This window comes from Podarcis bocagei (genome assembly GCF_964188305.1).
Source record: "Podarcis bocagei genome assembly, chromosome: 8".
Lineage (NCBI taxonomy): Eukaryota > Metazoa > Chordata > Lepidosauria > Squamata > Lacertidae > Podarcis > Podarcis bocagei.
In genome coordinates this window covers 27,248,259-27,268,988 of record NC_138133.1, presented here as the reverse complement: position 1 = coordinate 27,268,988, position 20,730 = coordinate 27,248,259, and the positions used below count along the sequence as shown (strand labels likewise).

At 44.7% G+C, this 20,730-nt stretch overlaps 1 protein-coding gene across 3 annotated transcripts in view; it reads left to right on the top strand.

Annotated features, from left to right (window-relative positions):
- RREB1 (ras responsive element binding protein 1) overlaps positions 1-14,991 on the top strand; it is a 129,786-nt gene extending 114,795 nt beyond the window's left edge. For all 3 annotated transcript variants that reach the window (XM_081206148.1, XM_081206150.1, XM_081206149.1), the window contains 2 exons: positions 5,991-6,743; positions 9,154-14,991. In XM_081206148.1, coding sequence (XP_081062274.1) covers positions 5,991-6,743; positions 9,154-9,668 — 1,268 coding nt within the window. In that variant the 3' untranslated portion in view covers positions 9,669-14,991. The remainder of the gene's footprint in view (positions 1-5,990; positions 6,744-9,153) is intronic.
- Positions 14,992-20,730: the final 5,739 nt, after the last annotated feature.

The following is a 20,730-nucleotide window of genomic DNA, read 5'->3' as shown; positions in this document are numbered from 1 at the left end:
TTCAGCTTGCTCCTGTTCGATCACTCTTATCTTCCAGGGTGATTTAATAGCCAGGCCATCTGCCTATCACCAGTCACCACATAATTATCTTCTATAGTGGAAAGCCAATAGTGAGATGGTCAATCCGCCATTCCTTCTCCCAGAAGTCTCCCAGTATTATTTACACTGACCGGCAATGAGTTTTAGCCTGGGAATCTTTCCCGGCCATGCTGGGAAGTGAACTGTGCAAACTTCAAACCATCAATTTTGCATGCAAAGCAGATGCTACACTGCGCTGCAGTCCTCCTCTGTTGTAAATGCCCTCCAGCTCCTTTAAAGTCCAGTGTTTATAGGCAGAAAAGGCCCTGTGTTAAATCCTGCCCATGCTCCTCCTGACGCAACCTGCTGTTTTTTTCCAGGTGGGGCACCCAGAGCTGGAGAGAGGTAGTTTCAGAACAAGGAGGGAAGCATTCATTGTCCCCTCATTCTGGACATAGATGGCCCATCCGTGCTTCATACGAGATCACCAAGGCTCACAATGTGTATTACACAATAGCTGTGCTTCTGTACATCCAGCTTAGCCCTAAGAAGGGAGTGGGTGCTGAGTAAATAATGACCTGATAGCACCCAGGGTAGTTGTTGTTTTCATTGTTTCTAGTTTGATTAAACAGGTTAAGCAACCTACATACTTTTTTTTTTTACTATCGTTACAGCAAGAGAGCTTTGCCAGCGACACTGCCCTGTTATGACCAAGTTCTGCAAATTGTAGTTGTGATGAAGTCTAGTTTGTTAAAATTACAGACATACAGTGGACGCTCAGGTTGCGAATGTGATCCGTGCAGGAGGCACGTTCGCAACCCGCAGCACCGCATCTGCGCACGCGCGGGTCACAATTTGGCGCTTCTGTGCATGCACAAAGTGCGATTTAGCCAAAACCCAGAAGTAACCCATTCCAGTACTTCCAGGTTCGGCGCGGTGTGCAACCCGAAAATGCGCATCCTGAAGTGTCTGTAACCCGAGGTTGACTGTACTGAAAAAGGACACACTTGTGTGCTGAGGAAGTTTTTGATTAGGTTTGACCCAGTTTTTGTTGAACAGCTGGTTGAACCAAAATGAAATTAAATAGCAATTGGATCTCCTGAGTTAGTCTTTGCGGTGGGGAATGTTTTGATCACAAAATATACAGCCACCTTACCAAAGATGCTCCCAGTTTAAAAGTCCAGATTGTGTAGAACTGCATCCCCAAATCATCTCTGATCATTTTTCTCGTTTCTCAGATTTGCCAATCCATTCAGAATTTCACAGTAGTTCGAATTTTAAACTAAATTGGAATTTTCAGTTGTATGTAAATCAGATTGTTCTCATTGATTAAAACGATGTGCATGGTGCTTCCCCCCTGAATCTGAAGATGTAGGACATGTTTCTAGTGATGTGCTGAATTTGCAAAAAGACTATGAAACTTCTGATATCCCAAGAACAACAAAAAGTGTTGGTGCTTTGGTTGTGAAGTTTTTAAATTTTGCTTGGGTACCAGCTCAGCAGCTGCTAACACTGCTGTGCAGGTAAGTTCAGAACAGGTAATTTAGTAGCTTGAGGAGGGAAACCAGAGGTTTGGTGTGTGTCCTGGAATTTACCCTTATGGTTGTTTAGTTTAGGGGAAAGTTGTCTTCTCCTCCTGCCACCCCCCCCCCGATAGGTTGGAGTTGCTTCCTATAACAGATGGCTGAATAAAGGACAGCTTGTGCTGATGGTGAGGCATTTGTTACAGGTACCTCTTGAAAAATTCAGACATGAAACGAGAAAGGTCTCTTCGGTGAATCCTTCTATCTGTAAGATTCCTAGCTTACCAAAGTGTTCCACCTAGTGGATGCTGTTTGAGATTGGAGTGTGATGATGGGGAGGGGGTGGAGATCCCCAAACCAACCTGGCTGTTCTGCAGAAATTGAAAGTTCCTATAGTGGATCGTCACTATTTTTCCATAGGGTTGTTGCAACTTTAGGGGTCAGTGCAGCACAATGCAAGTGCCTTGCGTAACTTCTTTCTCATTGCTATTGCATGCATTATTTGTCTCCCTCAGCACACGGGGTGTGTGTGTGTGTGTGTGTGTGTGTGTGTGCGTGCATGCATGCATGCATAGAAGCAGGTGTTAACTTCGGCCTTTTCTGGTCCTCCCCGCTGCTGCTGCCCCTGGTACGTGACTGAAAGAATGAAAAACGAGTCCTTCAGAGGACCCAGAACAGTAGCTTATAACTGAAATCCCTGGAAGCTGGCATGCTTGCGTTGAATAACTGTCAGTTATGCAAATGATATAGTCCTTTATCTCTTGCATTCATATGTAGGCATTTCAGTTAGACCTGTTTTGGAGTTTTTTAATACCTCGGAGGCTCCACCCAGTTAGTCTCTTAGCTTTCAAGGTTTTAAGTAGTGAATTCCAGTTTCTGCCCCACCCTGTAAAGAGTTCCTCCTTTAGCCATGACAAGAATGCACTGTTCACACTTTGCTTCCTAGTCAGCAGTTCTTTCACAAAAGCCAGAAGAGTTTTGCGACCCTTAAATAGGCTTACAGGGACAATACATGCAACAGCCATGTATTTTTTAGTGCAACAATAACGGTTTTTATTTTTGGAGTGTGTGCACGCTAAAATAGGTCCTGCTGCTGCTGTTGTCATCCATCTGTCTTGAGAGGCAATGGAGTGCACTTCCAGGGGTAAAGTCAAACTGTTGTGTTAGCAGCACCAAAGTGACTCAAGCCTGGGCAGTGTGTATGGAAGTCCTGGACTGCCCAGGCAAGACCCCCATCTTGGACTTGCGGCTGTGGTCCAAAGGAAAGCAGAGCAATATGTATTGCTAAATAGGTCCTCTCTTTCAAGGAAAGTCAACAAAATGTGCTAAGTGTATGCTAAGGTGGGCAACTTCCAAGAATAGGGAGTCTAGTTGCAGGTTTATTTTTAAAACTGGTATACCACCTAATTTTCAAGAGAGAAGGCAGCACATAGCTCACCATCCTATTTCCTAACCCCAATTAGTTCACATGGTCAGTAGTTGGTTGCTCCTGAAGCTAAGCTTGGAACACACAAAAGATAATCCAACTGGAATAATTCCCACATTCTAGTATCCGAAAATGATATTAAATACCCACTCAGAACACCATTTTATCCTTGCAACAACCTTGTAGGGTGGGTTATCCCATGGTGCAGGAATGGGAAACTTTTGGTCCTCATGATCTCATTGGACTACAACAACTTCATAATCCATTGGCTATGCCTGCAGAGCTGATGGGAGCAGGTTCCTCATCCCTGCCATAAGGTGAATAATACACGCAAGACCACCATTTGAGCATCATTGCAAGGGGGTTGGACTAGATAACCCCAGGGTTCCTCCCAGCTCTATAGTTCTATGATTCTAATGGTGATTTGAACCTGGGCTTCTCATGTCCAAACTCAGGACTGTAGCCACTGCATCCTATTGGTTCTGCTACCTGAAGCAACCAAATTTCTGGATTTCCTCCCATGCTATGACAACGGACAAAATGTGGTTGTCCCTGCAAGAGGTTCTTGGTGTGGGTGGATGTGCTGCATTTTGCTTTTCTTGAGCTTAAACTACTTAGCTGTATGGATGCTGATTAAAGGAGGAGTCGGTAAAAGGGGAACTAGGAAGCTGCTGTGGTTGTAAGAAAAAATGAGAAATGCTAGCAAATAATTTGCTAGAAAGGCAAACTTGTGATTTCAAGGGGAGATTCCGGGATATTTGCCGCCAGAGACAGTTAAAAAATTATTGTGCTTTTGATTTTGATTTTTTTTTGGGGGGGGGATGTTAATTGTTGTTTTCTACTGTGTGTGTTTCTGTGTAACGTGGTAAGTGATGACTCCTCTTTCTATAAAGGAAGGATAGGGTTAAAATATTCTCTCCCACTGAAAGCCACTTAATAGTTCATGTGATCAAGTATTGCTGATTTGGTTGTTTTACAGACTGAATTGGCTCTTGGGCACTTCCTTGCCTTCCATTCTGTGCTCTGGGTTCTTGGGCTCATAATGCCATCTCTTGAGCTGTAACCAAACTGCTGTGATAAATTCTGAATTACAGGAATGTTGTGATGAAGCTGTTGCCAATCTGCTGTGATGAATATGGTTATAATCATAACCATCTTCTCTGTCTTGTTCCTGGGGATTAGCTATGTTTGCCATTTTGTCTCAAAACGCTGAACATTCCTACCGCTAAAAATGGTTAGCTCACAAATGTGTGCATTGTGGTCTTTGTGCGGTTCCACATGGCCTCTGCACCAGTCCAAGTATCCTCATTTTCTCCCATTAAACCCAACATCTTATCACCAGTCTGCTTTAAAACATCTACAGCTTGTTGATTTCTGTCCGTCTCGACCTTGAAAGTCATCTTCTTTTCCAAGGACTCTCCCTATCTTCGGTTTTGAGGTTCTCGTTCATAAATACGCGCTCTGTGTGTCAGCATGAAAGGAACCTAAACATTTCTTTTTATCAAGAGTTTGTAAATCCCCCATAGTTACTCAGCAGCTATTAAGCATTCATGAGTTGAAGGCTTAGACTTGTAATCTGTAGCTTGTTAGCCTTCTTGTGCTTGTCATGTGTAGAAGGCCTTCTCAAAAACTCAGATGCATGCTAACCATACAAGGTGATTGAGTTTACTCAGGCCAATATATCAATAGATGTAATAAAAAAACTAAAGGATGCTGTGTTGGTCTGTTAAAAAACAATAGTAGCCCAAAATCCATGGTCGAACAAAACCTGTATTGGTGCCAACCAAAATGTCACAAAATAGCGAGCAAGCTTTTGAGTTCTCCAGAACTTTAGCAGGCTCAAAGCGAGCCACCAATTTTGCATTTAGTTCTTAAGAACTAAAGATATGGTGTTCATCTACTGCTTTGGCTCTTCATGAGAGAAAGAGGAGAAATGGAATGGCCATTCATTGGCAGCAAAGGGGCAACAGTTTTAAAATGGTTGCCCTGATCCAATAGAAGGACAGGAAAATGCTGAAGGGATCTCGTTTCCACAGCTTTAAAGCTTTTAACAATATGTCAAGATCTACTCAACAGAAGGATGGGGCCCTCTGTGCCCCCTCCCAAATAGATACCCCATCAGGGGTACTGAACACCATCATGCCCTGCCCTGCTCTCAGGTCAGGCATGGAGGAATCCTATACAGTGGTACTTCAGGTTACAAACTCTTCAGGTTGCAAACACTTTGGGTTACAAACTCCGCTATCCCAGAAGTAGTACCTTGGGTTGAGAACTTTGCCCCAGGATGAGAACAGAAATCGCACACTGGCGGCAGCAGGAGGCCCCATTAGCAAAAGTGCGCCTCAGGTTAAGAATGGTTTTGGGTTAAGAACGGACCTTCGGAATGAATTAAGTTCGTAACCTGAGGTACCACTGTACACAAGATAGATAGCCTTTCCCTCATGTTAGATCAGGGTGAGTGCATTTTGCTAACAGGTAGATCTGTCTTTAATTTTTCTTACATTTTTAGGCTTTGTCTATCTAAGCACATGCCTTTTAAAATAAAATTGCCAACTCGCCAAAAGTAAAAACATGCAGTTCGTTTTTTCTTAGTTGGAAAACAAAATGTGGCGATCCTTGTTGTTGTACGTACCAAATCTTGCGCAGATACAAGTTTCTGTGTCTTCATGCTGGCTTTGTTCAGCTGTCAGCTGTACCCAAACGGTTAATCACATGGAACAGATGCTCAGGGGGTGCTATGGCAGGCACTGCCATGCTACTGTTGGGCATGTGAGTTGGGCTAAAGTGCTTTGCACCAAGGTTGGCTGTAACACTATTGATTTGACTTGGAGGTCCAAGAATAATAGCTCGTAAGTTGGTGAAAAACACACATCCAATCATGCTTTCTGATGTTATCCTTGGACCCTGACTCAAAACAAATTTATGCGTGGGTGGCGGTGAAGTGAAACTTTTTGTGTGTGTGATGATTCCTGGTGCTTTTGATCGCTGAGGAACTTCAATGTTTCTCTTGTTTTCTCTTGCAGACAGCCAATCGGATCTGGAGAATGCAAGTGTGGGAAGTGAAGCGTTAGACTTGACCTCTGGCGAAAGAGACCACCTAGAGGAGGCCGCTGAGCTTCCAGACCCTGAGCGCAGTCCCAAAGAGGAGGAGAAGATGGACACATCTCAAGGGGAAGAAGATGCACAAGAGAAACTCAGTGAGGATGAAGAGGGGCCAGAAGAAGACTCTGCCAGTAACAGGAGCCTTGACCTCAATTTTGCTAGCAAGCTCATGGACTTCAAGCTGGCTGAGAGCGACCAAAGCACTGGTAGCGGCATTCAGGCAGAAAAGAAGCACACCTGTGACATTTGTGGGAAGTCCTTCAAGTTCGCGGGCACTCTCAGCCGGCACAAAAAGGCTCATGAGCGCGACGACAGGAAGGATGAAAAGAGCAGCGAGGACGAAAGCAAGAGCGTCCAAGGCGGAGGCCAAGTTCCTATGGCTCAGGAGGAGTCTTCTCCTGAGCAGGAAGAGCCCACAGGAGACCTAAAGGCAGCAGAGTCTCCCATGGACAGCGAGGCCACGGGGAAGGAGAACGAGGAAAGCGAGAGCATCTCCGAGGGGGAGAGCACGGAGCGGAAGTCTTCGGAGAAGAGCGACGATGACAGGAAGCCAAAAGCCAACGGCGGGACTAAGAGCGAGTCAAAGGCAGACAAGAGGAAGAAAGTCTGCACAGTGTGCAACAAGCGATTTTGGTCTCTGCAAGACTTGACAAGGCACATGAGGTCCCATACAGGTAAGGGGGCATTATTCCCAACAGTATGACTGTGAGGAAAGGCTGTAGCCCAGCACCCAAGTACTGTGTGGAGCAGTGGCGTAGCGTGGGTTGTCAGCACCCGGGGCAAGGCAAGTAATTTGCGCCCCCTAACCCGTGGATTTGCGCCCCCTAACCCTAACCCCCAGATGTTGCTCCCGGTGCGGCCGGCCCCCCCTGCACCCCCCACGCTACGCCACTGGTGTGGAGCAGCTCCTAGGTTTGTTCCCAGCATCTCCCCTGTCTGGAAACCTAGGGAGATGCCACCAATTTAGGCAATGCTCAACCAGGAAGGCCACTGGTTTGACTTGCCTATTTCTGTAGGCAAGCAATAGGCAGAGGAGGGAAAACAGCCTTGCATCTCCCACCTTGTATATATGGCTAGAGTGCTTCCTGTGTTTCTTTTCAAAGAGGTATTCTTGTGCTCTCTTCAACCCTTATAATATCCAGAACCCTTTAGCTGCAGCAGGTTACCCGCTTTTAATTTTTTGCTGTAGTTTTTTTTTAAACTGTTTTTCCCTGGCCTTCCTTTTTTAAAAAACGAAAAAATAAAATAAATTACCCAGTCTCCTTACAGCAAAGCTCAACCACCAGGAAACAGAACTCAGTTCATTCTCCCTGTGCATTACTTTATTTGCTCTTCGGTTGAAGGTTGAAAAGGAAGTGCTGATTCATGAGCTGTTGGGCTGTTTTTCGTGTTCCTAGGGCTGTATTATGCCAATTGGAAAATAAGTGAAAATTTGGTGTGTGTTTTTCCCTGAAAGAGAAGGAAGCCTGTTTACACTGCAGAGGGAAAGTGCTTTGTCACTGCTGCTGGATGCGTTTCACGAAATTTCTGCAGAAAGCACACTAGCTTAAACGTGAAGAATGAACACCTCGTAAATCGCTCACGTTGCATGCAGCATGTCAAACTATTTTGGCCTAATTCTTGCTAAGAGCATCTCTCTAGCCATCTATTTGCAAAGTCAAAGCCCCCTTGGAAATAATCGTTTTGGGGCACTGAACTATGCTTGTAGAGAGACTAACAACAGCAGCAATAATAATAATAATATTATAATAATAATTTATTATTTATACCCCGCCTATCTGGCTGGGTTTCCCCAGCCACTCTGGGCGGCTTCCAGCTGAATATTAAACACAATACAGCATCAGACATTAAAAACGTCCCTAAACAGGGCTGCCTTCAGATGTCTTTTAAAAGTAAAATAGTTGTTTATTGCCTTGACATCTGCTGGGAGGGCGTTCCACAGGGCAGGCGCCACTACCAAGAAGGCCCTCTGCCTGGTTCCCTGTAACCTCACTTCTCGCAATGAGGGAACCGCCAGAAGGCCCTCGGTGTTGGACCTCAGCGTCCAGGCAGAACGATGGGGGTGGAGACGCTCCTTCAGGTATACTGGGCCGAGGCCATTTAGGGCTTTAAAAGTCAGCACCAACACTTTGAGCTGTGTTCGGAAATGTACTGGGAGCCAATGAAGTATGAAAATAAGTGCAGAAACACAGATCTTCAGAAAAGTAACTGGTTTTGCCAGGTTTCACTCCCAAGAGTCAGGGGTTAAGCAAGCAAATGAAAACATGGAGTACATTCAGATTATGGTCCATAGAGTTTCTTGTTTTGCTGTAAAAGCTCTTGCTTTTAGTATGCTGTGAGTGGTTAGATGGGGAACCTGCTTCCCTCCAGATGATGGGTTCCCAACTCCCGTCAGTGCAAGTTTAAAGGCTCAAAGGTCAGGGATGATGGGAGTTGCCGTCAACAACAACTGGAGAACCACAGGCTCCCCATCCCTGATCTCATTGAAATCCGGTGTCCCTTTTCCTTGACAATAAACATGATCAGTTGTTATTGAAACCAACATGAGCTTCGATCCTGGCAGAATCACCTCTTCCATGGTGGGAAATCAAAGGTCACGATATCGCTGGTGTTTTCATGGTCTTGACAGATGAAAAATGCAGGGTTGCCGTTTTATGAGGGGAAATATTCTAAGAAATCTAAATTTGCATTGCTATATGGCACAATCTCCTGCCAACCTAGCAGTTCGAAAGCACGTCAAAGTGCAAGTAGATAAATAGGTACCGCTCCGGCGGGATGGTAAACGACGTTTCCATGCGCTGCTCTGGTATGCCAGAAGCGGCTTAGTCATGCTGGCCACAGGATCCGGAAGCTGTACACCGGCTCCCTCGGCCAGTAAAGCGAGATGAGTGCCGCAACCCCAGAGTCGGTCACGGCTGGACCTAATGGTCAGGGGTCCCTTTACCTTTATGGCACAATTACTTGCCTTCTGCCAGCTGCTGCTAAATAGGTTTGTGTTACGTGGCAGACTGCATTCAAAACCTGGAAGAAAGGAAGGAAGAAGTAAGTAAGTTTATAAACCTTTCTGTTTTGATTTTATCCTAGGGGAGCGACCTTACAAATGTCAAACCTGCGAACGGACCTTTACTCTGAAGCACAGCTTGGTTCGCCACCAGCGTATCCATCAGAAAGTAAAAAGTGCTAAGAACCACGAGAAGGAGAGCGACCGAGAGGACGGCCATTCTCGGGGCGAGGAAGAAAGCGAAAACGAGTCTCTCCACAGTAGCACCAACCCCATCTCGGAAAACGAGTGCGACTCGCTTGCGGGGCTCGGGAGCCATTCCCCAGTCACCAGGAGCCGCAAGGAAAGCCTTGTCAACGCCGCAAAGGAGGCCGTTTGCAAAGAAGACAAACCCACCACTGGGAGTCGGACGGCAGGCTCCTGTCCTGCAGAGTCCAGCAAGAATGCCCAGAAGCAAACAGAGTCCCGAGGGAAAGGTGATCGCGGGAGCCCGTCTGGCTTCATCCAGGACTTGCTGGAGATTCACAACAAAAAATCTTCCATGAGTCACATTCTCGCCTCTGCAGAGAGTGCACCTCAGCTCTTGGGAGTCGAATGACGGCTGCAGAATCATCAGCCGCACCCCCAGCGAACTGACCCAGCGTACACGGAATAAAGTTGACAATGCAAGCTTTTTTTTCTTTTTCTTTTTTGAGATGCTGAATTGGCCTGCTGTCAATTATGCAGGAATGGGCTTGAGGGCTGGGGAATTGGTGGGAGTGGGAAGATGGCAGTCTGGATTCAGTGCCATAAGTCTTTCAGTATAAAAAAAATGCAAAAGACTACAGTTATATACTGATTTGAGTGCCTTACTACTTTATTAGGTCTTTTGGTATCATAGGTTTTTTAAGAAAAACACACATACAAACAAAAAGATGATTTAAAAAAAATATTAATGAAAGTTATTTGGAGAGGACCTTTTTCATTTGAGCATTAATGTTACCTTTTGTATTGGGGTGTGTGAGCTTGTTACTGTATATCTGTGATAGCCGCTTTTGTGTGTTCTCTGAGCTGGAAACAAGGAGTCACTGGGGCAAGGAAGCCCTTGGAAACTTGCAGCCGATAACTGGAAGAAGATTTTGAGAAACCCCCAACAGAGGAACTAGAAATAAGGTGTTGATTTTGTTTTCCTATTCTTGATTTGCTACTTTTCTTTTTGTACTTGCCACACGGGGGGCAGGGGGGGGGAGAGTCAAAACCAGTTCCAGGTGTAAACATGGTTGATTAAACTTGGTCCAAGCCAAAAACCAGGAAAAGCAAAATGTTCAACCTCACTGACTTCTGCTTCTCTGCCTCTCCCCTTCCGCATTCGCGATGATGATGTCCTAGCTACTGTCCTTTTGTAAAAGGCTCTTTCTGGCCCTTGTGGACTTAAAGACTCTACAGAAAGAGTTGCATAGCGACTTTAAAAAAAAAACAACCTATGGAAATTATGCACCCACTTGTTATATATATATGTTTGATTTGTGCTTCAATATATTATTGTTATTTTAATATTTTATAAAAAAAATTTTTTTTGTCAGTTTGCTAATCTCTGCGTTCAGCAGAAACCAATGGGCAATATTTGCCCACGGAAATCTACAACGCAGTTTGGATTGCCTGCTTAAATGTTTGTGATCTAATCTCTCCCCGACTCTCCCCGTCGGGATTGCAACTCTTCTACTGTATTTACACGGAGTCCTCTGATCTAGAGAATCAAGTGTAGGCCAACTCAAGCCCCGTTCACACAACCAGACCAGATAGACTGAACGAGTGTTGCAGGGAGGGAGAGAGTGGGATTGTAAGGGGAGGGGGAGGAAGCACCACTTGTGCCCTATGCGCATACGCATTGTACATGTGTGTGTATGTGTCATTTTATTTTTCAATTGCAGGATCCCTGGTTGTATGGACAAGTCCACATGCACCCAGGTGGCATGACTGTAGGGTTGTTCACATGGTCATCTGAGCACTGCTGCCATCCCACTCCCTCCTTCCCGCTGTGTATTCAGTTTATCCAAGTTGGTTGCATTGACAAGGCCTAAGCCGTTCTTGAAGTTGCACGGGGCGTGGGCAGGGGGCATTTCATGGGTGAACAGTTCATTGCGAGTTAGTGAAAAGGAGAAGGATTGATGGAATTAGCAGCAGGCTGGCATGGAGAGAAATGCAAGGGGCATGGAGGCCCTCCAAATTGCATGAGGAAGGCACCGCAGGATTCTGTGAAGTAGTTGACGTTGTTCGAAACTGCAATAGTTGCGTTATCAATTTTTTTTTACGTTAATGAGCACGATGATTCAGTCTTCCAGATTAAATGTAGAAAAGAAAATTGCAAGCCTTAAATGATGCCGCTACCTTACTGTGCTTTAAAGCAAAATAAAGAAAATACTACCGGCGATAAAACTAGGGATTGACAAAATAAATTTCCTTCCCAAAAATTTTCCATGAAGTTGGGAGCCAGGATTAGACTGCATATCCTGTTGCTGGCAGCAGGAGCCATTGCAAGTCAACCACATTAGGACTGTGACCCGCAGACCAGTTAAGCTGGCATGCTGGGATGTAAGCTTTATTTTCACCCTGAACCTATTTATTTAGAGGGAGAAAAACAATCCATTAGTTTGAACTTCCTTCTCTTGAATCACATGATCAAGATTACCTGCGTTGTTACATTCCTTCATTTGCATTTAAAGATACAGACACAGAGTTGGATTTAAATTGTGCCTCTCGGTCACATTGCTGCCATCAGGCTCTGCAGAATGGCTCTCACAAATACATTTCATGAGTTTTCCGAGGTCTGTGTGTCATGCTCTATATTCGACCTTTCCAGCTTGATGGAAGCACACATCTTTGGATGGTTTCACCAATTCTGTAGCTTCCTTTTTTAAAATGTTGGGAAGTAACATGGGGCTCGTCCCTCAGTTCCATTGGCTGTGAGTCCAATTCTCACACATTGACTTCCCATCTCTCCTGTAAGAACGGAGCCTTTGGAAGCAGGCAATGGAACTGTAGGTGTGCAAACCTTCAGAACTGAAAACTGAACAGAACCAACTTCTGTAGGATGGGCTCTGCTGGGTTTTACCTGTAGTCTGCAGTAGGCTGTTCACCAGATTAGACCCAAGTATTCTTGTTCAGATTGACTTGTGGATCAAGCATAAGCATTCTGCCGCAGTAGCTGGGCATTGTGCAGAAAGCTCTGGAGCAGGGTTTCCCAAATATGGGTCTCTCCAGCTGCTGTTGGACTACAACTCCCATCATGCCTAGTTAGCAGCACTGGTGGTCAAGGATGATGGGAATTGTAGTCCAAAAACAGCTAGAGACCCAAGTTTGGGAAATGATGCTCTGGATGGTATCCAACTAAGTCACACTCAAATGAGACCCGCTGAAATCGGTGGACTTCAGTCAGTCATGGTTAACTTCAGTCCCACTAATTTCAGTGCGTCTTAAGAGTAGAATTAGTTGGATACCAGACTTGCCCCTTAGTCTTCTGGGGTAAGAGGGAAGTAAAGTGTTTCTGGAGCCCCTGCTGTTTTCCTTCCCTGGGCCTCTTTTCCTTCTTCTTTTTCTTCACACTGCTAACCTATCCTGCCCTCAGTGAGGCTCCGTACCTCAAGTGATCTTGCACAGCCGCACCCCGGTATTCAGTCTGGCAATTGGAAAGACAAAACCCAACACCGATTATCTTTAAATGTCTGCTTCTTCTTAGCACTTCGAATCAGACTGCACAGGAAGAGGGTAGAAATTCTGAGCTGAAAATAGTAAATATATAATAAGAAGCAAGGGGAATGGTGTTGAGGTATAGATAAGGTTTTGTTGTCATTTTTTAAAACAAAGTTTTGAAACCATTCCTCCAGATTAGTAGAAAATCAGTACCAATGATTCTTTTTACAAAATCCCTCTGTTAAATGAGTCTTTTCATCAAAGCCAATTTAATGCATCCCTTAATTTTTAATTGCTATTATATTATTATTATATTATAATTATTATTTGGGGGTATTTTTGTTCTTGGGCTGGTTTTTTTAAATATATATATATATATATATATAAATTTGCAGCTCTCCACATTAAACTGCGCAATACTGTGGGGGAGAAGCCATTAACTAAACCAGGACTGTCAAAAACTGCTCCCATCCCACCCCAGACTGTGTGGGTCATTCCACGGACATGCCAAGTCTCCTCGCAGGCCAATTCACATGGTTTCTGTCTTTTGGGGGTGGGTGGGCGCAAGTTTGACAGACTTGAACTAAACTCTATGCTGCAGGAATAATGTGGCAAATATTTTCCCAGCACCCTGCCGGGACATCTGCTAGCAATAATCACTATTGATTTAAAGCTTTATTTAGCCTTTATCTGTATCCTAGTAGATTATAAAATCTTGCCACATTTTATTGATGTTTTTATTAGTCGCGTTTGATGGAGGAAGAAAACCCCTCTGTTCTTGTTTCCCTCCCCCTTTTGTTGATTTGCCCCCCCTCCATCTTCCTCACATTCACAACCCCCCCTATATTAAACTGTGAAATTTATAACGTGTTTAAACTATGGGTGAATCTTAGGCTTAGTTTTGCATGTTCAGCTAATTCGTCTCTACATCTTCCTTTTTTGTTTTGTTTTTTTGATTCCCTCCCGACCTCCTCTTCTCTCAGGGCTTTTTAAAACAACATGTCCCCCCCTCCACCCCTTTCTGAAATTCTCTTGTTGGATTTGCAATGGAGCAAATTCTGAAAATTCAAATCACTACAATATGCACCTGACTGTGAAAGCAATACATACGGAAGAACGGAAACAAGGTTTAAAAGAGGCAGTTGACGTTTGCAGCTGTAATGGCATAGCTCAGGCTTTCCCTGGCTTGGCAACCTCAAGATCCTTTGGATGGCAGCCTCCACCTGCCCCAGCCAGCCTGACCAATGGTCAGGGCTGGTGGAAATTCTAGTCCAAAACCTCTGGAGGGCACCAGATTGGCGGAAGGCTGACATAGTTCATCTGGAGCTAGCTCTTCTGCTGATTTAATTCCAGCTTCCCAATGATTTATAGAGTCTTTTATCTTCTAGCACCCAAACCCCCAATTCTCCCATCACCCTAGAGCAGACACTGGAGTTGCCTCCATGTCCCACGATGAGTCTCTTGTGTTGCTACCCCCTGTGTTGGTTGGATCATGAAACTGTGGTGAGATGATTTGTGAGGACAGAGCAGGACACTTGGAGTAGATCCACTAGTGCAGGCATGGGGAACCTGCAGCCCTCCCAGGTGCGTTTGGGCTGCATCTCCCATTCTCCCTGACAGTTGGCCATGCTGAGTGGTGCTGATGTGAGCTGGAATCCAGGAAGATTTTGAGGGGGCGCCAGGTTTGTCATCCTTGTTCTAGCCCCTCGAAGCAATTAAGGGAAAAGGTCCTGGAAAGGAAATAAGGTGTATACACTGAGGTGTTGTGGTAAATCCTTGCCTTGTTTCTTTTAGCCCCAGGTAACGTCATAATAGTTTTGAGGAGCCAATGTATTCATTGCAGGTTCTCCCCCTTGCACTGTCCCTGGGCTGTTTGAGTCAAGTTTCGCTAGAGATAAGAGGATGGGGCGTGGGCTGTCTTTTTTGTCCCTCCCTCCTTGTCCCCTCGAGAAGGAAGTTCAATCGTTAAACTTTCAGCCTGTGCAAGGAAACAACAATTAGTGTGTAGAATCCACATGCAGATATATATATATATAAATTTTTTTCTAAAGGGAACTTCTTAAAAAAAAACTGCTGCTACAAGTTATGTACAAGACTGGTTTATGCCACATGAACAGAGAATCACGCGTTTTGTTTGGTTGTTTCTATTCCTCTTCTCATTCAGTTGTACGTTACTTCCAAATTCAACATGATGAAAGTAATTGCTGTTCTGTATCAAAAATCTTCGCAATAAAATGTTATATTTAAAAAAAACAACAACCTTAAAGGTCACAAAATATGCATTAATTCTTTTTTGGGGGGTGTTGTATGTGATTATATTTTAATCCAGTGTGTTGCAAGTGACATTTCTAAATGAAGCATGTGCTGAGGGGTAGTTCACATTTCTTTCTGTCCTGCCAACTGCAGCTAAGTAAATTTTCTCCCAAACATAAATACCGTATGTGTGTTTCACTACTAATTTCCAGTGAAGCTGCAGTGTTAGTCTGTTGCATCAAAATCAACAACAGTGTGCTGTGTGGCACCTTTAAAGGCTAGCAACTTTTGTAATGGTGTAAACTTTAATGGGCTAGAGTACATCTAATGAAGTAGACTTTAGCCCATGAAAGGATTATACCGTTATAAAAAAAATGAGTTACGTTGCCAAAACACTATGTACAGTGGTGCCCCGCAAGACAAATGCCTCTCAAGACGAAAAACTCGCTAGACGAAAGGGTTTTTCGGTTTTGCGTTGCTTCGCTAGACGAATTTCCCTATGGGCTTGCTTCGCAAGATGAAAACGTCTTGCACTTTTTTCTTAAAGCCGCTTGAAGAGGCGCAGTTGTGACGGACCGTGCTTCGCAAGACGAAAAGACTCGTGGAACGAATTATTTTCGTCTTGCGAGGCACCACTGTATTGGGTTGACAGAGCAGACGACACAGAGATTTCTCTCAGCTGGCCTGCTTTTACAGTGGTACCCCGGGTTAAGTACTTAATTCGTTCTGGAGGTCCGTTCTTAACCTGAAACTGTTCTTAACCTGAAGCACCACTTTAGCTAATGGGTCCTCCTGCTGCCGCTGTGCCACTGCCGCATGATTTCTGTTCTCATCCTGAAGCAAAGTTCTTAACCTGAAGCGTTATTTCTGGGTTAGCGGAGTCTGTAACCTGAAGCGTATGTAACCCGAGGCACCACTGTATAGGCAGCCGCATTGTAAGAACACCCCAGGGTTTCCCGCCTAAATTAACTGAGGTGGACCTGAGTGAAAACTATATACACAATACCCCTGGTGGCCAGGGTGAGAATTACAATACATAACACTATGTTTATTAGTAGTGATTTAAATTGGTTGTGCTTGCTGTTTCACCTCTGTTGAATTATTTGATCATTTATTTAGTTGGACGTATTAGCTTGCTAGGCCATTGGAATAGATAATATCCTAATTACTTTCCCTCATTCCTCCCTTTAATTTATGCCACCAAAATCCAACTTAGAGGAACAGTGCCTTTGCCTGACTAATAATCAATAAAAAATAATAGGGAAAGCGAAAGGATTCTTAGTTCTTAAATGGGAGGAATTGCTCTTGGTCATATCTCTCTTTTACCACTGGGAGGCACACTTATAAGGACAAGCAACCCTGGAAGAATATCGGGCTGCTTTTAAATTCTCTCACACGCTGACACTTCCTTGTAAAAACTGGCCACGGACACTCATAACCCCCCTGGAGGCAATTAACTTCGACACACACAATAGAGGAATAGCGGCCAAGTTTCCATATGCAGAAGGATTTGAAAATAAGAACAGGCAGTCCTAGCAGCATTAATGTTTGATTTGTGGTGTCTTTTTAATAATTTCTTCTTATTGGGAACTGCCTTGAGTGGGATTTTTAAAAAAGTATTTTAAATAAGCTGCCCATTTTGCAATGTGTGTAGATGTAGTTAGGGCAGAGGAGGAGGTGGCTAGCAAGGCTTTTGAGATGCCTAAGGCCCTCAAATATAATTTTGCAATTGATGTGGAGACCGTGGAACTTGGCCCAGGGAGAGCCTGTTTCTCAAGGAAGTGGGCCGCCAACATCTTCCAAGTTTCAGGTGCTGAAAGAAGGTCTGAAGCCAGATTGAAATGGGGTAAAATTATTGGCTTTCTAAATTCTCCCCAGGCCATAACGCTCACCAGGCCTCCTCTGCACCAGACTAGAGTTTGTCCTTGAAATGTGGCAATGCTTCTTGCTTTCCTCTTTAGTTTTTTGGGGGGTTGGCAGGGGATAGGCAGTTTGTAGCATACTGTTGCTCCACCCACTAATGCCTCTTGCACCACACCACAGACATGCTTCCCATGGAAAGTTGACCCTCAGACCGAAAACGTTTCCCTGCCTCTGTTCTAAAGCTTTGCCAACATTGCGTGGGTTTGCGTAGCTTGAGCTTTCGTTGCCTTGATTTGTGCGGGAGGCTCTTCAAGCCTGCATCAAGTTTTAAATGTTGTTCCACACCAACCTAATCTCCATGAGCAGTGTGAGATGCCAAGGGCACTTCCCAGGGTCTGTGTTCCCTTGGGGGGGAATTAAGACACATTAGAGCAGTGTTTCCCAACCTTGGGGCTCCAGCTGTTTTCGGACTACAACTCCCATAATCCCTAGCTAGCAGGACCAGTGGTCAGGGATGATGGGAAGTGTGGTCTGAAAACAGCTGGAGTCTCAAGGTTAGGAAACACTGCGTTAGAGACTGTGGTTTCTTTATGAGATATGATTTATTTACACACACACACACACACACACACACACACAACCTGCACCTAGACGGAGGGGATGCAGAGCGTTCGGTTGGGTTCAGAGGCATCCTATTCACCCATCTCCTGTCTCTGTCACAGTCTTTGCCAACCATCCACTGTGTCGGCTGCCCTTCAATTCCTGTATGGAGTTCTGCCTGCTTCCTTTTCCTTCCCAGCAGCACTTGCTGAAAACAGCAACTCCCTGTCTGCTTCCAACATCCCAACCTGGTCACCTCTTTCCCAAGCCCATTGCAGAAGACATTTCCCTCCACTGTTCACATCAAATACTGCCCAAATTTGGAGACCCAAAACCGGGATGCACATCTTCTGGGACATACACACTGATAAGTCATGCGGCCCTCACTCTCTTCCCTGCGCCCCAAAACTTGGCCCTGAAGAAAGCTGTTTTTCAGGAGGTGAGCCCAGTGAGAGATTGTGGCACCCAAAATGGCCGCCACAATGTCCCACTTTTTCTGGGACACTTGGCAGATATGACATCAGTAGCTCTTCCCCAAAAGCTACTAGGCCAGAGGGTCTCCTGCTTCGCCCATGGCTTACCATTATCAAACAAAGCAGGCCATTCTCAGCCTTTTGTTTCGTCAATGACCCAGTGAGCCATTGCCAGCCCGACCTCATGAGGGAGATAGCCACTATTATTTCCTAGGCCTTTGCTAAATTTATAAGTTTGTCCAAATTCTAACCTTTCACTGAATAGTGGTTATGTAGTGGTCGGCCCTTCACAACTCGTAACATCATGGTGCCTGTTGCTTATCGGAGGAATGGAATAATTTCTGATATTATTTCATGTCTATTCCAGCTTTCGTCCAACTTGCATACATGATTCTCTGCCTCCCCAGTTTTATTCTCACAATGGCCCTGTGAAGTAGGTTAGGCTGAGAAGCACTGACTGGCCCCAGGTCGCCCAGTGAACTGCATAGCTGAGGAAGGGCCAGATGCAAATGTGAGTGTTCTAATTCTGTGGCTCTCAAGACTGTCGATCCTTAGTCCATTTTTTTCAAGCAACTGAAATAACTCTGCCTTTGCTTTCGGGGTGTGTGGAGTGCTCAGATGCATAAACCAGGCACAGAGAGTGCATGTGTGTGGCTCCTGTGTGTGCAGCTTTGAAAAGCGGACCACCCAAAATTAAGCGTGGGGTGTCGTCATATCTTTGCACGTCTTCCAAAGCCACTTCTGGTTCTTGTTTGAAACCTCTCCAGTTTCAGCCCCTGCACCCTTCCAGGTTTCGTAATGAGGGCTAGCGTGAGCTGCTAAATAACAGCTGACAGCACTCAGGATGCATAAAAGCTTGAAAAAGACCCAGGTGTGCAGTGGAAGCTTTGCATCAGAATTGCCAACAGATGCCAGCACGTCTCTTGCTGGCAATTTGAAAAAAAAAAAATGCAAGTAAACAACATTTGGCCATCATTATTCTTGTTTAGTTTCTGGTACCTGATGACAAATGTGGGAACCCAGCCTTGGAAACTGAGCTGTAAAAGATAGTAGCGCCCCCACCCCACCCCCCAAATCCTGCCAACTTGCCCACTGCCTTACTCATTGGTGGTTCAAAAGCAGTTTGAAGAGCAGGGAAGGAATGGCACAACACACTCCCCATTTTAAGGAAGCTTTTCTGCATGGTCACTTAGGGGGTGAGGTTGATTCTTGCTTGCCAGAGCTAACCAAGCAAGTGTTGTTTACAAGCCCATACAGCTTGGAAAGTGAACAGTTGTTGTTAACGCAGCTCCCCACCCACTGCATCCCAGCAGCGAGAGTATTTGCTGACAGTCAGCACATTTACGAGTTGTTGGAAGGTATCTGCTTTTGTAAAACGGCACTGGGGATTCTATAAAGTTCGTCTGAGCCCCATTTGGGGGTCCCTGGGACATCTGCGGTGAGGCACGGCATGACTTGCTGTGTTGCCTTTGAAACTCTCCAGGGAAGGTCAACTGGGGGTGTCTCTGAAATAATAATAATAATAATAATTATTATTATTATTATTATTATTATTATTATTAACCAGTCTGTTACTTGCATACATCATTATTGAATACTATCATCATTGCCCCCACTCTATTCTACGTTTTACAAACACCTTGGGGAAGCTGTACACCTGAAAATTAAGATGTGGGTGCTTAAAATAAAACGAACAATTGGTTTAATTAGGATGCTTCCAGACAGGGATCACAGAACTGTATAGAGTGGGAAGGGACCCTAAGGGTCATTTAGTCCAACCCCCTGCAATGCAGGAATCCTGCTCACAGTCGAACCACCAACCTTCTGGGCAACAGCCAGACCCATTGTGCCATAGTAAGAATCAGTGTTGCACAGGTATACATGTTTTTCCCCCTGCAGGGTTCCCATTACATCATCATCAAAATGTCAGCCTATATATTTGTGTGTGTGTCTCTCTGTGTTGTACTAATAAACCCATTATACAGCCACTGTCACTCCTGATATGTGAGCTCATTCATTCACCCCCCCCCCTTTGGTGGATGGATTGGTATGTGTGTGGTGATGTTTTGGTGCACAGCCTCTGCCACAAGCCCTCTCCTTCCATTTGCTCCTCACCCAAACACAACCAAACCATTTTATTTCTGGAAACCCAAATAGTAACGTGTGCCTGTTGCAGCATGCCTAAGGTGTACCATGGGATGAAAGGGTTCACACACACACACACACACACACACACACACACACACACACACACACAATGTGTTGCAGTCACAATTGGGAATAATAATACAGTGGTACCTTGGGTTACAGAAGCTTCAGGTTACAGACTCTGCTAACCCAGAAATAGTACCTCAGGTTAAGAACTTTGCTTCAGTATGAGAACTGAAATCGTGCGGTGGCAGCAGGAGGCCCCATTAGCTAAAGTGGTACCAGAGGTTAAGAACAGTTTCAGGTAAAGAACGGACCTCCGGAACAAATTCAGTTCTTAACCCGAGGTACCACAATAATAATAATAATAATAATAATAATAATAATAATAATAATAATAATAATAATAATAATAATAATAATAATTTATACTACCCTTCATTCAAAGTTTGCAGGGCAGTTCACAATATAAAAATAAAACATGGGAACACAAAATCCATAATAAAACAAAAACAAACCAATAACTTCCTCCCACAAACACGTTTAAAAGGCCATAGAATGTTAATCAGCCCAAGGCCTAGTTGAAGTAGCCACCTGCTCAAGAACCTTGCCCAAGAAGGGGAAACTGGCAACTGGCCGGTAGTTACTTAGATT